At 42.6% G+C, this 15,192-nt stretch overlaps 1 protein-coding gene across 4 annotated transcripts in view; it reads left to right on the top strand.

Moving 5' to 3' along the window:
* Positions 1–15,192, top strand: part of HERC4 (HECT and RLD domain containing E3 ubiquitin protein ligase 4) — a 96,315-nt gene that overhangs the window by 52,555 nt on the left and 28,568 nt on the right. For all 4 annotated transcript variants that reach the window (XM_038743553.1, XM_038743552.1, XM_038743556.1 and 1 more), the window contains 3 exons: positions 2,226–2,356; positions 3,753–3,913; positions 11,308–11,384. In XM_038743553.1, the coding sequence (XP_038599481.1) occupies positions 2,226–2,356; positions 3,753–3,913; positions 11,308–11,384 (369 nt within the window). The remainder of the gene's footprint in view (positions 1–2,225; positions 2,357–3,752; positions 3,914–11,307; positions 11,385–15,192) is intronic.

Raw genomic sequence — 15,192 nt, forward strand, 5'->3', positions numbered from 1 at the left:
CTCTTGTGATTATTTAAGCGTCACATGATACTGCTTAAGTGAAACATTTTGAATCTGATGTTTCCTTTTCTGTGTGCCTTGACCTGCCATGTGGGTGAGTTACTTCCAAATTCTATTGTCCAGCTGTGTCTTGTTTAATTTAGCATCCATTTGGCATATAAATATTTTACAGCTTGCAGTGGAGGAAACTGAAGCCCTCTATTATCCACAGGCCAAGTACTGTGCACGCAGTTACAATATGAGCTTTCCTCACCCAATCTTGCCAATGGCTTGAACCCTGATATGGAAGGAGCACCCTTTCTTGGGGTGAGTGCTAATTCAATATCCCTGCTGCTCGGGGCCTGCCTGAGGCCCAGCAGTTCAAACCGAAAACAGACCACGGAAAGAAACCATCTCACGTTTTCATAGATGTTATTTGGAATTGTTATGTTTAGACCTAAGTGGGCTGCCGGCAAGTTCGGGCATTGACCAAACTGAAATAAGTGTTCTTGCCTCGTGTTTTTTGGCCTTTTTTGCTCTGTGTGGTGATTTGGAATCATTCAGGAAAGACTAACTTCAAATCGAACTATGAAATTTTCATTCCTTCTCTTCCTCCTTTGGAAATATATTTAGAATGATAAAGTAATGCTATAAATCAGTCTCAAATGTAAGCACACCCAGATAGGGGGGAAAAATGCAAAATGATAGTATTTAGCTCTTTTTTACCCTGCTGTTCTGCGTAGTTCACCTTTTGTTAAGTCTATCAATTTTTCTTACAAGATTTTATGTTGTTAGAATAGTACAATCGTGTTAGTTTTACTAATTCTAATTAAATCTTATTGAATCAAATCTCAGTAATCTTTCGCTATGATTGGAAACGGAAGGAATGTAAACTACAGGAGATAATAACGCAAAGGTATATAATAATGGTGGTGGTATTTAATAAGCACTTACTATGTGCCAAGAAATAATAATAATAATGATTTTTTAAGTGCTTATTATGTGCCACACACTGGTGTAAGCACTGGGGTAGACACAAGGTTGTCCGGTTGTCCCAAGTGGGGCTCACAGTCTTAATCTCCATTTTACAGATGAGGTAACTGAGGCATAGAGTAGTTAAGTGATTTGCCCAAAGTTACACAGCTGACAGGTGGCAGAGTTGGGAGTAGAACCCATGACCTCTGTCTCCCAAGCCCATGCTCTTTCCACTAAGCCACATTGCTTCTCTGTGCTAATGTGCAATGTTCTAATTAATAGCTCTGGAATACATACAAGATATTCAGATCGGAGGGGAGGAGATCAAGTATTGCAGCGCTTAGAGCAGTGCTCTGCACATAGTAAGCGCTTAACAAATGCCATCATTATTATTATTCCATTTCCCTTTTACGGATGAGAAACTCAGTGCACAGAGTGGTTAAATGATTTTCCGAAGGTCACACAGTAGGCAAGTAGCAGAGCTGGGACTAGAACCCAGGTCTCCCGATGTCCAATCAATCAATCAATCGTATTTATTGAGCGCTTACTGTGTGCAGAGCACTGTACTAAGCGCTTGGGAAGTACAAGTTGGCAACATATAGAGATAGTCCCTACCCAACAGTGGGCTCTGTCGGGCTCATTCCAGTAGGCAACATGGAGCAAGTCCTCACTTGGAGTACTAGAAGCCCATTTTACTTTTCTGTTATAGTCTATCATCTTCTGTTAGGGACTTATTTCTTTTTTTTCTAAATAGAAAATGTTGATTTAAAGGCCATAAAAGTTTAACTTCTTATTTTGAGAAGGTTCAGGTTAAGCATAATTTTCAACCCGATTCTTCCAGAAAGACTGTACGGTGACTGGATGAAAATGATTTTATGTAGCAGGTTTGTGAATTTAAAGCAAATGAATTGGCGTAAAATGGCATTGTTGAATTATTTGGAAAGAAAAATGACCATGTAGTCATTTAGCGTAGTCATGACCGTGCAGTGGGATTTTGCAAGCAAAGCTAAAATTCAGTGAGATAAAGGAAATACTAGTTTCCTGTTTAAATGACTCTGGATGCATCTGAAAAATTCAGACTTGAGAAATTAATAACTCATTGGATACGGTATGTGAGTATGGAAACACCATAGCACTGTATTATTTAGAGCAAACGTGATCCTTTTTCTGGTCTCTTTTTTCTGTAACCTGGGGAACATAGAAAGAAAAGGAGTTGAAATCTAATTTTTTTTTTCTTTTTGTTGTATTTTTATGTTTTAAATTTTATATAGGAAGGTGGGGTGTTTACATTCGGAGCTGGAGGGTATGGTCAATTGGGTCATAATTCTACTAGCCATGAAATAAATCCACGGAAAGTTTTCGAACTTATGGGAAGCATCGTTACACAAATTGCTTGTGGAAGGTAGAGTACTTTTTATAGCTTAATGTTTTTTTTTTGTTTTGCAAGTCAATTCCTCCCTATATTTTCTTCATCTTTTTTTTTCCAGTCCAAGAAGATTGGGGACAAGTTTATGTAAATTACGTTTATTCTGGCTGTCAGTATAACTTATGTTTTCTGGAGTTAAAAACCTATAACAAGACATCCATTCTGAGAGCTTTTCCCCTTTGAAAATGAGTAATGGTCGATTCTAGTCTAAATACACCTACTACTTAGCTTCACAGTTTCTCTCATTAGAACAGTGAGAAATGGACTTCACAGAGTGATGGGCCTCTACCTTGAAGTTGAGCACCTTTAAGATGTTTGTGAGTCGTAACATGAGGCGATACTGTTCTGAGGAAAATCTAAAAGGGTATTTAAAGCATTTGAAAGTCGTTAATGATAGTTTTCTTGTTAATGAAAGATGATAGAAGCATAAGACCTGTGTTAAATAGCGTTTATCTGGCCTACCCTTAACTCCCAGTCCCCTGCTCCTTCTGTCGGGCTAATCGCTTCAAGAAGATGATCTGGGTTACAGTTTGTAGTATAGACTGAAAATATGGAGGCCAGTGAGGAGACTGATTCTTTAATCTCTAGTCACATGGCCCAATAGTTTCACGTAAAATCTTAAATAATGTACAGGTCTATGAGTAACTGTAACATGACTGTCCAAGCTTGGTGGGGCCAGATTTAAACCCTGTTACTTAAGTATGTGGGAATCCAGTACATTGTAATTATTGTATTTCTTGAAAAAAAAAAGTAAAATAGTCCCAGCAAGGCCCAATATATCAGGACCTAAAGATTTTGACAGCTGCTGCTAGGAGCATGCCCTCTATTTCTGTCCCCGATCCCATGGCTTGGGCTGGGCTGGATAGAGAGAATTACGAGTGGTAAGGGAAAAGGGGAGCACTGATTATGCTTGGCTCAGTAGCTTCGATTAGTGTAAAAGAGAAAATTATTGTAGATGGGGGAGTTTGAGTTTGGGATGCAGGAAATGAGTCAAGGACGCAGTGTGTAGAGGGTGAGGGAGCGGGGAGGAAATAGACTTGCAGTGACTCGACATAATGTCGGGAGCAGTGACCTTAAATTTGCTGGAGTAAGTCACCAAGTGGTGCAGGGTAATCTCCGGGCTGCTCATATTTTGGAGCGGTTGTACTCTGGGCAATACCTATGTACATAGCTGTCAGTAGGATCTGTGTGAAAATTCAGTTTGTAGAAATGGATTTATTTTAGGGCCCTTAGAAATTTACTAGGAAAAAGATTCATAATTTTTCAAGGGCGCAGTTCAAACTGCTCTGAATTGTGTAGTTAATTTTTTTTTCTTGCAGATGATTCCTAGAGTAAAAAGTTTCAACTGTGTTTCTTTCTTTTTTTGTCCCAGGCAGCACACTTCTGCCTTTGTCCCTTCATCGGGAAGAATTTATTCTTTTGGTCTCGGTGGTAACGGGCAGCTAGGGACTGGTTCGACAAGTAATAGGAAAAGCCCATTCACAGTGAAAGGGAATTGGTTCCCTTACAGTGGACAGAATCCAACAAACATTGGTAAGTTGTCAAAAGTTGTGATTTGTATCTTACCTTGAATCAGTGAAGTCACTATCATTACTTTCAGTTCTCCTGCTGCTTCAACTGATTCTATGAGTTCTACTACTTCCTTTTAGTGTGTCATTTAGTAAATTTTGATGTTTGCTCTCTCAACTTAAGCCACATGCCCACTTAAAAAGATAATATAAGTATTGGTTGGTATCTCATTGACATCTCTAACATGATGGACTGGAATGTGGTTTTCAGGTCGTAGTTGGAATGCCATATTACACTTTTTCATTCCTTTCACTATGTCTTGGAATCCTTATAACTGGAATTTACCCTCTGTGATGAGACAGAAATGAAGACTATTTTTTTCAGGCTCCTGAGTCTTGAGCTCTGGAACTTCTGCGTTTGAGAGGTTGCATTACCCACACCATAGTAGAGGCTGTTCTGACGATTTTTGTCTGTAACAGTTCATTGGCTTTTAGGTTATTGATGTAATTGTGAAAAAACAAAAGCCCTGGATTTTGGGGTGTAATTTAGCTTTTCTTTCCCATTGAATTTGAAAAAGGAAGCCAAATATGAAATGCTCCAAGAAGCATTTGTTCAGTGGGCCTGAGGAGAATTCTTTTCCATTGGAGATGAAAGTAATACTGTGGAAATCATTTTCCTTTAACAGTAGTTGGGCTTTAGTCTTAGGTTGAACTTCCCATGGCATCACCTAACAGAGAAGATTCTGCCTCACGAAGACACGTTCATTGTTATAGTATCATCATGGTTCTTGGCCCTCAGCAGCGTGCTAATATGCCCTCATTTAGTTGAGGCCCCTGCATAGGTTCCAAGTTTTCATTTTGTATACAGGGATGGAAAGAGGTTGTTGCTTTTATGAGGGGGAAGGAACAGTATTCATTCATTCATTCAATCGTATTTATTGAGTGCTTACTGGGTGCAGAGCACTGTACTAAGCGCTTGGGAAGTACAAGGTGGCAACATATAGATATGGTCCCTACCCAACAGCGGGCCCACAGTCTAGAAGGGGGAGACAGACAACAAAACAAAACATATTAACAAAATAAAATAAATAGAATAGTAAATATGTACAAGTAAAATAGAGTAATAAATCTGTATAAACATATATACAGATGCTGAGGGGAGGGAAAGGAGGTAGGGCAGGGGGGATGGGGAGGGGGAGGGGACGGAGGGGGCTCAGTCTGGGAAGGCCTCCTGGAGGAGGTGAGCTCTCAGTAGGGCCTTGAAGGGAGGAAGAGAGCTAGCTTGGCGGATGTGCGGAGGGAGGACATTCCAGGCCAGGGGGATGACGTGGGCCGGGGGTCGACGGTGGGACAGGTGAGAACGAGGCCCAGTGAGGAGGTTAGCGGCAGAGGAGCGGAGGATGCGGGCTGGGCTGTAGAGGGAAAGAAGGGAGGTGAGGTAGGAGGGGGAGAGGTGATGGACAGCCTTGAAGCCGAGAGTTAGTAGTTTTTGCCTGATGCATAGGTTGACTGGTAGCCACTGGAGATTTTTGAGGAGGGGAGTAACATGCCCAGAGCGTTTCTGCACAAAGATGATCCGGGCAGCAGCATGAAGTATCGACTGAAGTGGGGAGAGGCAGGTGGATGGGAGATCAGAGAGGAGGCTGATGCAGTAATCCAGTCAGGATAGGATGAGGGATTGAACCATCAGGGTAGCGGTTTGGATGGAGAGGAAAGGGTGGATCTTGATGATGTTGCGGAGGTGAGACCAGCAGTTTTTGGTGACGGATTGGATGTGAGGGGTGAACGAGAGAGCAGAGTCGAGGATGACACCAAGGTTGCGGGCTTGTGAGACGGGAAGGATGGTAGTGCCGTCAATGTGATGGGTAAGTCAGAGAGGGGGCAGGGTTTGGGAGGGAAGATAAGGAGTTCAGTCTTGGACACATTGAGTTTTAGATGGTGGGCAGACATCCAGATGGAGAAATCTTGAAGGCAGGAGGAGACATGAACCTGAAGGGAGGAAGAGAGAGCAGGGGCAGAGATGTAGATTTGGGTGTCATCAGCGTAGGGATGATAGTTGAAGCCGTGGGAGCAAATGAGTTCACCAAGAGAGTGAGTGATGGGGGCTTGGGGGTGTCAAACAGGCTTTTATAATAATAATGGTATTTGTTAAGCACTTACTATATGCCAAGCACTGTTCTAAGCCCAGGAATAGATACAAGGTAATCAGGTTGTCCCATGTGGGGCTCACAGTCTTAATCCCCATTTTACAGATGAGGTAACTGAGGCACAGAGAATAATAATAATGATGGTATTTGTTAAGCGCTTACTAGTGCAAAGCACTGTTCTAAGTGCTGGGGGGGATACAAAGTGATCAGGTTGTCCCGCGTGTGGCTCACAGTCTTCATCCCCATTTTACAGATGAGGTAACTCGGTCACAGAGAAGTTGTGACTTGCTCAGTCACACAGCAGACAAGTGGCAGGCTGAGATTAGAACCCACGTCCTCCGATTCCCAAGCCGGTACTCTTTCCACTAAGCCACATCCCTCTCTAATAAAGTCAGATATTCACACAAGTACATAGGCACATAACTAATACATTTAATTATCATTGGAAGCATTGTTTGTGGGTTTGTGGAGTGAAGAACTGCTCTGAAAATCTGGAGACCTGGATTCTAGTCCCAGTTCTGTGAAGAGACAGTGTTGTCAGACCCAATCTTGTATTTCTTCATCCCTGCATGGAAGCTGTAAAATCTTGTCCGAGACCCCTGGAAATCGGACACTGACCCCCTCACTACCCAAATGAAAACTTAAAATGTTTTAAGTTTGGAAAGCTTAAATGTTTTCCAAAGCTTGCGCCAGTGCTAGTTCACCATCTTTGGATCCTCTCACCATTCCAGCTGAATAACTTGAGATTGTTTGACCTGAAGAATTTAGAACTCTTTTGAAATTTGTTTGAAATAGTAGTGGAGTACAAGCCAATTGAAAATTTGAAGTACCTTCACCGGAGATAATCCTTCTCTTTAGTCCATGAGTTTTTTTTCAAGGAGGGTGTGTAAATTTTAGAGCCTAGATTTAAAAGTAGCTTTAAGTGTTGTATTTTACCATGATGATTTACAAAGTTTTTCTTAGCTGAGCTTTTATTGTCAGGAGCTTCCATTGCAGTACCTAAGTACCTTCCCTCTATTTCTGTTATGGTTATATCCCATCCATAAGGTCTGATGTAAATAATTTTTAAAAATCTGAGCAAAATTGCTGCATGGTTGCTTTTTTTACTGAAATGTTTTCATGTTTACTAATCTCGCCAGAGACATACACACTTCCCAGTAGTTGCTGTACAGAGTATGCTCATAAAGTTTTATTCTTAGGGTAATAAACTGGAAGAAGCAGTAATGGGAGGTTATGGAGACCCTTAAATGCATAGACACCCATTAGTCCCTGATGTTTTAGTCATTCACTTGCTTGGGGCTACAGTTTATACCCGCTGACCCTTCAACTCTTATGTTTTTATTATTCTCTCTGAGAATTTCAGTCAATCATTCGGTGGTACTTCAGTGCTCCCTGTGTGCAGTGCACTGTATTAAGCGATCGGGAGAGTACAATACAATATAGTTAGTAGATGTGATCTGTGCCTTCAAGCAGCTTACAGACTTAGGGGGATGTTAAATTATCAATCAGTGGTATTTATTGAGCTCTCACTATGTACAGAGCATTGCTTGGGTGAGTATGGTACCTGCCCATAAGGACTTTAGAGGGGGAAACACATTAAAATAAATTTTGGATATGTATATAAGTGCTCTGGGGCTGAGGATGGGGTGAATATCATGTACTTAAAGGGTACAGATTCAAGTGCAAAGGGGACACGGAAGAGGAAGTAAGGGAAATGAGGACAGTCAGGGAAGGCCTCTTGAGGGAAACGTGCTTTTAATAAAGGAGGTGAGCAGAATTGAGTGTTTTGTAGGCGGTGGTAAGGAGTTTCTGTTTGTAGAGGTGGATGGGCAGCCACTGGAGGCCCTTGAGAAGTGGGGAGATGTGGACTGAGTAAATGTTTAGAAAAATGATCAGGTCAGTAGAGTGAATTATGGCCTGGAGTGGGGAGAGACAGGAGGCCGATGCAGTAGTCAAAGCAATTTAGGATAAGTGCTTGAATTAGAATAGTGTACTTTGGATGGAGAGGAAAGGGTGGATTTTAGCCATGTTGTGAAGGAAGAGCTGACAAGATTTGGCAACAGATTGAATGTGAGAGTTGAATGAAAGAGATTAGTCAAGGTTATCGGGCTAGTGAGGTGGGGGGAATAGTGATTTTGTTTACAGTGATGGGAAAGTAAGTGGGAGGGCAGGGTTTTGTGGGGAAGATGAGTTGTGTTTTGGGTATGGTAAGTTTGAGTGTGAGTGGGACATCCAAGTAGAGATGTCTTGAAAGCAGAAGGAACTGTGAGACTGCAAAGGAGAGAGGGCAGGGTTGGAGAAGTAGATTTGGGAATCATCCCCATAGAAACGGTAGTTGAAGCTGTGGGAATTAATGAGTTCTCCAAGGGAGGGGGGAGAGATGGAGAATAGAAGGGGATCCAGAATAGAGCCTTGGGGGATTCCCACAGTTAAAAGCAGCATGGCTCAGTAGAAAGAGCCTGGGCTTTGGAGTCAGAGGTCATAGGTTCAAATCCCAGCTCCGCCAATTGTCAGCTGTGTGACTTTGGGCAAGTCACTTCACTTCTCTGTGCATCAGTTCCCTCATCTGTAAAATGGGGATTAAGACTGTGAGCCCCACATGGGACAACCTGATTACCTTGTAACCTCCCCAGTGCTTAGACCAGTGCTTTGCACATAGTAAGCACTTAATAAATGCCATTATTATTATTATTATTAAAAGATGGGGGGCAGAGGAGCTGCTCACAAAAGAGATTGAAGCGGAGTGACCAGCGAGATAGGAGGAAGACCAGGAGAGGACAGTGTTGGTGAAGCCAAGGTTAGATAATGGTTCTAGGAGAAGGGAGTGGTCCACAGTGTCAGAGGCAACTGAGAGGTTGAGGACAGTTAGGATGGAGTAGAGGCCGTTGGATTTGGTAAAGTCATCGGTGACCTAAGGGCAGTTTCTGTGGAATGAAGTGGGTGGAAGCCAGATTGGAGGAGGTCAGGGAGAGAGTAGAAGGAGAAGGCTCGGAGGCAGTGGGGTCCAACAGCTCACTTAAGGGATTTGGGGAGGAGTGGTAGTAGGGAAATGGGTGGTAATTGGAGGGAGCAGGGGGCCAAGGGAGGGGTTTTTTTTAGGATAGGGGAGACATAAGCATGTTTGAAAGCAGTGGGGAAAAAGCCATTGTAAAGGAAATAGTTGGGAGGCAGTTAGGGAAAGATGAAGGGCGAGAACAAGCATCTCCCAAGTGCTTAGTATAGTGAACTCCACACAGTAAATGCACAATAAATACCATTGATTTTTTTAAAAATATGTATGGCGGGCATGGGGTTAGGTGTGCAGATTGAGAAAGTAGATTTTGAGAGGAGGGACATCTCTTGAAATACTGCTGGGAAAAATGGGAAAGTTGAAGACGGGGCAGAAGGAAGGAAGGATTGGAGAAGAGCAGGGGAGACTTTAGGGAGATCATGCCCTATGACTCGTTTTGTCAAAGTACATGGCCAAGTCATTAGGGTTGTGGGGTGACGGGGGGTTTGAGGAGGGAGTTAAATGACTGAAAACAGCTGTCAAGGGCAGTGGGAATGGGTGTCAATAAGGATGGGGAAATAATGTTGCTGGGTAGAAGAGAAGGCAGAGTTAAAGCAGATGAGGATGAAATTGAGGTGGACTATGTCAGCCTGGGGTCTGGATTTTGGTCAGCAGAGCTCTGCAGCTCGAGCACAGGAGTGGAGGAAGAAATTACACATAGTGGAAGTGGCAGTGTGTAAGGATATGCACATAATAACAATAATAATAATGGTATTTGTTAGGCGCTTACTACGTGCCAGCCACTGTTCTAATCGCTGGGGTAGATGCAAGATAATAGGGTTGTCCCAGTTGGGGCTCAACAATAGTAATCCCCTTTTTATAGATGAGGTAACTGAGGCACAGAGAAGTGGCTTGCCCCAAGTCACACAGCTGATAAGTGGTGGATTCAGGATTAGAACCCACGACCTCTGACTTCCCAAGACTGCTCTTTCCACTAAGCCACGCTGCTTCTCTGCTTCACAATTGCTAGGCATCAGAGTATTCATTCGGTACCTGGTGTCTTCCATCTGTTTATCTCCCAGTGCTTACCTACATTCCATCTCCGAAGCAGGTAGGTATTAACCATAATTTGAAGAATTTATGCTTGAGTGATTAGGTGATTTGATTACATATACTCTTGGATCTGTATCCTTTAAGCACTTGATACTCATCCCATTCTCAGCCTCTCAGCACTGATACACAGATCCATAATTTATTTGACTATCTGTCTCTCCCTCTAGACTTAAACTGCATATGTCAGGGAATGTGTATACCAGCTCTGTTATGTGCTCTGCACATAGTAAACCTGTAAATACCAGCGATGACTTGATTCTCAGGTTCCCAGCATGGCACTGTGGCTAGAGCAGGGGCTTGGGGGTCAGAAGATCATGGGTTCTAATCCTGGCTCCGCCGCTTGTCTTCTGTGTGGCCTTGGGCAAGTCGCTTCACTTCTGTGCCTGTTACCTCATCTGTAAAATGGGGATTGAGACTGAGCCCCAAGTGGGCCAGGGACTCTGTCCAACCTGATCAGCTTGTATCTACTCCATTCATTCATTCGTTAATTCATTCACTCAGTCCTATTTATTGAGTGCTTACTGTGTGCAGAGCACTGTACTAAGTGCTCGGGAAGTACAGTTCAGCAACAAATAGAGACAATCCCTGCCCGCAATAGGCTCGCAGTCTAGAAGGGGGAAGACAGACATCAAAACAAGTAAACCGGCATCAGTAGCATCATTATAAATAAATAGAATTATAGACGTATTCATTCATTCATTCAGTTGTATTTATTGAGCGCTTACTGTGTGCAGAGCACTGGACTAAGCGCTTGGGAAGGACAAGTTGGCGACATCTAGAGATGGTCTCTACCCAACAGCGGGCTCACAGTCTAGAAGGGGGAGACAGACAAGAAAGCAAAACGTATTAACAAAATAATAATAATAACAATGATGGCACTTGCCAAGCACCCACTACGTGCAAAGCACTGTTCCAAGCGCTGAGGGGATACAAGGTGATCAGGTTGTCCCACGTGGGGCTCACAGTCACATATGCACATCATTAATAAAAATAAATAGAATTATAATTATGAGTATGTCCATTTATACTCAAGTGCTGTGGGGCGGGCGGCGGGGTAGAGCGGGGGTAAATTCTTCTAGTGTGTAACTGAGAAAATACAGTGGCCTGGCACAGGCTCCAAAATACATTAAATCTGACAGTTTTTAATTACTCTTATTTTATTCTTTACAGATGGTGAACAATATTACTGTGTAAAAAGAATTTTCTCAGGAGGTGATCAAAGTTTTTCACATTACTGTAGTCCACAGGTAATGATAATTGTGTGAGTAATTTCTTCAGAATATAAAGCATTTAAAGTTTGGAAATAAAACTGTGTCAGATTGATGAGGTGGAGGGTAGCTTTATGGTTCTTGTTTGGCAGGAGAGCATTTAAAAAAAAAGCCTTACATTTGTGGCGGCGGGGGTGGGTGGGATATCTTTTTGTACACAGGTTCTTTAAGGAAGGTTATATTCATTCATTTATTCATTCATTCACTCGTATTTAGTGAGCACTTACTGTGTGCAGAGCACTGTACTAAGTGCTTGGGAAGTACAAGTGGGCAACATATAAAGACAGTCCCTACCCAACAACGGGCTCACAGTCTAGAAGGGGGAGACAAACAACAAAATAAAATTTGTAGACAGGCGTCAAAAACATCAGAATAAGATTTGTGAATTTACTAAATTCATATTCTGAAACATTTTCTCTGACTTTGCCTGTGGGCTCAACACACTTCTTTGATATCTCCTTTACAGTGTCTTGCTTCAAGCCATTTGATGATCACCCATTTGTGTTAACATATTGCCAACTGCTGTGCATATAATCAATACTAAAGTGCCAACAATACCTTAAAACTTTAAGCCTTATTGAGTTTATGTAATGATCAAAAATGACAGTTTCAGGCTGTCACAATGGCAAAGTTCAAAAAAAGAGCTGGCGTTGTTATCAGGGCAAGGCAAATGGGAAGTGGTGGTAGTTTCCACCAATAATGTCTTGAAATTTGTACTGGAGAGAAACATCAAACAGTGAAGAAATTATGAAGCCACAAATGTTATGTGCTATAATTCTAGAAAACACAGTATTAATGCTTCAAATTAAATACTAGATATTTTCTCACTTAGAAAAACAATTAGATGGCATCATAAAATTAAATCCAAATTTTGGCTGAACACAGTACTATAGATGCACTTGTCATTTATAGTAATTCTGTTGGATCTACCTTCGCAACATGGCTAAAATCCACCCTTCTCCCATCCTAACTCCTACTTCAGTGGTCCAAGCACTTGTCGTATTTCACCTGTCTCTCCCTCTCCAGTCCATACTTAACTCGGCTGCCTGGATCATTTTTCTAAAAAAAAGGTCAATCCATGTTTCTCCACTTCTTAAGAACCTCCCGTGGTTGCCCATCCACCGCTGCATCAAACAGAAAGCTTTAAAGCAATGAGCTCTGCTTCCCCCACCCTATCTCGTTGATTTAGTACAGTGCTCTGCACACAGTAAGCGCTCAATAAATACGATTGATTGATTGATTTCCTGCTACAACCCAGTCCACACACTTCACTCCTTTTAATGCCAACCTACCCACTGTATCTCAGTGTTGTCTATCTCGTCACTGACCACTTGCCCTCATCCTCCCTCTGGCTCAGAACTCTCTGCCCCTCCGTGTATGACAGAGCACCATTCTGCCCACCTTCAAAGCCTTATTAAAATCACATTTCCTCCAAGAAGCCTTCCGTGACAAAGCTTTCATTTCCCCTTCTCCCTCTCCCTTCTGTGTTGCTTATGCATTTGGATCGGAACCTTCTAAGTACTCACTTCATTCTCAGCCCACAGCTTTTATGGCCATATCTGTAATTTATTTTGACGTTCCAACTCTCAGCCTCACAGCATTTACTTCCATATCTATAATTTATTTTGACGTTCCAACACGTAGACTTGCGTCCAGGGACCGTTTCTACCAACTTTATGTCATTTTTGTGTTTTGTTTCAACTTTCATGTGTTTGTTGTTAGTCTCGCTTCCTCCCTTAGACTGTGAACCCTCTTAGAGCCAGGGGCCAGGTGTAATCCCCACCTTGTAATGTTTCCCAGTGCCTAGCAGTGTTTTTCACACAGTAAGTGCTCAGTGAATACTGTTACTGGTATTGCTTCTACTGTGGATTGTGGAAATTAAGTAGGAAATCAAGCAGTGGTATTTATTGAGCTTTTGTGTTATGCAGGACACTGTACTAAGTGCTTGGGAAAGTAGAATAAAGTAGCATTGGTAGACACCATCTCTGCCCACAAGGAGCTAACATTTTATAGGGCAAGATAGGTATTAAAATAAATTCCAGATAAGGCAATTGTAAGAGTATAAGGTTATGTACATAGAGGAAATGAGGGTTTAGGCAGGGAAGGCCTTTTGGAGGAGATGTGATTTTAGGAGGGTTATGAAGGTGGAGAGAGTGGTGGACTATTGGATGTGAAGGGGGAGGGAGGGTGTGGGGCAAAAGTCAGCGGCAAGGTCAACAAGATGGAGATACAGAGAATAGGTTGATGTTAGAGTGGATTGGGTTGTGGTGGGATGTCAGTAAGTTAGGAGGGTGTGAGCTGACTGAGTGCTCAAAGCTGGCGGTAAGGAGTTTCTGTTTGATGAGGAGGTGGATGTGCAAACCCTGGAGGTTTGTGGGGAGCTGTGATCTGAATTTTTTTTTTGATGGTATTTAAGTAAGTGCTTACTATGTGCCAGGCACTCTCCTAAATTCTAGGGTAGATAGAAGTTAGCCAGGTTGGACACAGCCCCCGTCTCGCATGGGGCTCTCCATCTTAATCCCCATTTTCCAGATGAGGGAATTGAGGCCCAGAGAGGTGAAGCGACTTGCCCAAGGTCACACGGCAGACAAGTGGTGGGAGCCAGCCTTAGAACATAGGTCCTTCAGCTCCCAGGCTCATGCTCTACCCACTAGGCCATGCTGCTTCTCAGGGCTTGTGAGGCGGAGGATGATGGTGTTGTCTATGGTGATACCAACATCAGAGGGAGGACAGGGTTTGGGTGGGAAGATGAGAAATTCTGTTTCGGACATGTTATTTTTGAGACGTTGGCAGGGCATCCAATTTGAGATGTCCTGAAGGGAGGAGGAAATGTGAGACTACAGAGAAGGAGAAAGGTAGATTTGGGAATCATCCATGTAGGGATGTTAGTTGAAGGCATGGGAACAAGCGCTTAGTACAGTGCTCTGCACGCAGTAAGTGCTCAATAAATACGATTGAGTGAATGAACAAATGAGTTCTTCAAAGAAGTGGGTTTAGATGGAAAACAGAAGAGGATCCAGAACTGAACCTTGAGGGACTCCTGCAGTTAGAGGGTGGGAGGCAAAGGAGAAACCCTCTGGACTGTGAGCTCACTGTGGGCAGGAACTGTGTCTACCAACTCTGTTGTATTTTTCTCTCCCCAAGTGCTTAGCACCATGCTCTGCACACAGTAAGCACTCAGTAAATACCATCAGTATATTGATTGAGCCAGGAAAAGAGACTGAAATGGTCATTGTTTGGAATGTTTCAGTATAAGCCACTTATACTCTCAGTAAGCTTATTTTATGTAAAATATAAGTTTATATTGAAAGAAAAATTGTTAATGGTTATTATTGTTATGGTATTTGTTAAGCATTTACTATGCACTGTTAACCACTGTTCTGAGCATTGGGGTAGGTACCAAGTAATCAGGTTGGACACAGTCCCTGTCCCACATGGGCATCACAGTCTTAATCCCCATTTTACAGGTGAGGTAACTGAGGCACAAAGAAGTTAAGCACATTGCCCAAGGTCACACAGCAGACAAGTGGCAGAGTCAAGATTAGAACCCATATCCTCTGACCCCCAAGCCCATGGTAGAGCTGTTCCTGTATGCAGAGCACTCAACTAAGCACTTGGTAGACTATAATAAAGTAGATATGATCCATGCCGTCAAGGAGCTTTGATTTTCATACTTTTCCCTTTTTTGGATATCAAAAGATCATCATCAATCGTATTTATTGAGCGCTAACTATGTGCAGAGCACTGATAATGTGGAGTTACTTTTCCCCCCCCAATTTTTGCATTC

The sequence above is a fragment of the Tachyglossus aculeatus genome, chromosome 3 (genome assembly GCF_015852505.1).
Source record: "Tachyglossus aculeatus isolate mTacAcu1 chromosome 3, mTacAcu1.pri, whole genome shotgun sequence".
Classification (NCBI taxonomy): domain Eukaryota; kingdom Metazoa; phylum Chordata; class Mammalia; order Monotremata; family Tachyglossidae; genus Tachyglossus; species Tachyglossus aculeatus.